General features: G+C 42.8%; 1 protein-coding gene across 1 annotated transcript; it reads left to right on the top strand.

The window, feature by feature from the left end:
* Nucleotides 1-344: 344 nt before the first annotated feature.
* Nucleotides 345-1,436, top strand: LOC109169361 (acidic repeat-containing protein-like). Its single transcript, XM_019318243.1, has one exon. It carries the CDS (start codon nt 345-347, stop codon nt 1,434-1,436), a length of 1,092 nt encoding a protein of 363 aa, XP_019173788.1.
* The last annotated feature ends 534 nt before the right edge of the window (nt 1,437-1,970 follow it).

Genomic DNA, 1,970 nt, shown 5'->3' with positions numbered 1-1,970 from the left:
AACCTACCAATACAGAGCAGGTAATTCTGACACAAGAACCTGTGTTGGTAAACGAGACAGCCGTTGTCCATGTAACTTCTCCGGATATACCGAAACCTTCAGCTCCAGCTCCTGAAGTGAAGGCTTCTCGTCGTTCACGAGATCAATTGCTTAGAGAATCCATTGAAAGGGATTACACACGAGTTCTGCAGTGGCAAAAGTGGCGCACTGCTCCCCTACGGACCTTTCTTGAAACTTTTGAAGCAATGTAGGACGAAGAAATCTTTGCACTTGAGTGGATTGGCACTGATGACGTTTCAAAAGCTCTTCGAATTGAAGAAATCAATCGCGTTTAATCTTACAAGATGACAAATCGCACTCTCGGGAGAGATAAAGCTCCAATCTGCATCGAGCTTAACAAGCCACCCTTGGATCCAGTTTATGAAGAAGAAATGAAACAACTTCGATATGCCATGTTGCTATCAAAGATCAAAATTGCTTTAGAGAAGGAACACCAAAATGATCCAAATTGTAATGTTAGTGGCACGAAAGATGAACTTGGCCGAGAAATTGAAGAAGACGAAAGTGCTGAAAATGAAGACGAAGATGAAGATGATAACAATGATGATAATGTTGACGATGCTGATGATGAGAATGATGATGATGATGACGATGGTGATAATGATGATCAGTTGGGAAATGAAGGTGCTCAAGAAACCGACCCTGAAGACAGTCATACATTCTTTATCGGTCCTGACTATGACACCTATCCTCAAAGATCTCCCTTAAGAAAATTACCATCTGACAGTGATGACTCGGAAGAAGTTTCAACTTCTCATCTCGAAGATCTATCTCGTGCCATTGTTCCGCATATCCAACCCATAGACGAGACTCCAATCAAGCAAGGAAACGAAAGTATGCGTGAGGGCAAACTGGAAGCCTCACCAATTCTTCTTAGCTCAGCTAGTGGTGGAAAACGGGAAGCACCACCTCAAGATGATCACATGGACACATCACCAACAAACATTGAGGAAGAATCCCCTGCAGAGTCCCCACGGACTATCATGAACATCATGAGAGGAACTGTTCATTCAGCCGAGACCATCCATATGCAATATCTTGCTTTACGAGAAAAGGACACGAAAGTTATGGATGATCTGTGCAAGAAGGTCGATTCTCCGATAGCAGCACAATCTCAACCTCGATCTCCACCTCCTGCACAGCCTCAACCGCAGCAACAAAGCCAATCAGATCACAAGATCCTTGAGAGAATGACAAAGAAACTTTATGATCTCGAAGCTTCTTTGAACAAAGTTGCGCGACAACAGCACGAAATCAAACACTCTCATTTTGGTCTCAAAGAGCGTGTGGATTTGGCCTGTACAAAGATTGACACATATCAGGACAATTCGTACCAACTGGGAGAATATGCACTTCAAATTCTCGGGTACGCTTAGGATATCTTACTTGCAATCAACAAGGCCTCCTCCATTCCTCCTACCACCTGTGCTCATGATGCCAAAAAGGGGGAAAAGAGAAATGATGACAAAGATAAGGATGATGATCAGCCGAGAGATAACACGAAAGATCAAGCTCTTGAAACACGACACTCTCCCTCTCGGACACCAAGAGACTATGACCAAAGGAACACGAATCCATCTCATCCACCTTCCAAGTCTCGTGGTTACCACTCCTCGAAGCAAAGATATCATGGTCGATACCAATCCTCCAAACAAATTAAGCCTCGACAATGATTTGGTTCTGAAGCCAAATACATCTTCACAGGACTGCCAAAGAGAGAACAGACAAAATTAAGGAAGAAACTTATGAGAGACAACAAAGTAATTATGGATGGCATAGGAAACTTTGTAGACTTCGTCCCATATGAAGAAGGCAGTGGCAAACGTTTTGAGGGTTGCAATAATCCTATTTGGTTGAAAACAAAAGACAATTATACAAGACAAAATCACATGAGCACTCAAAATGAGAGA

The sequence above is a fragment of the Ipomoea nil genome, unplaced genomic scaffold, assembly GCF_001879475.1.
Source record: "Ipomoea nil cultivar Tokyo-kokei standard unplaced genomic scaffold, Asagao_1.1 scaffold3314, whole genome shotgun sequence".
In the NCBI taxonomy this organism is placed as follows: Eukaryota; Viridiplantae; Streptophyta; class Magnoliopsida; order Solanales; family Convolvulaceae; genus Ipomoea; species Ipomoea nil.
The sequence above is the reverse complement of the archived record's forward strand: the minus strand, read 5'-3'. Positions and strand labels throughout refer to the sequence as shown.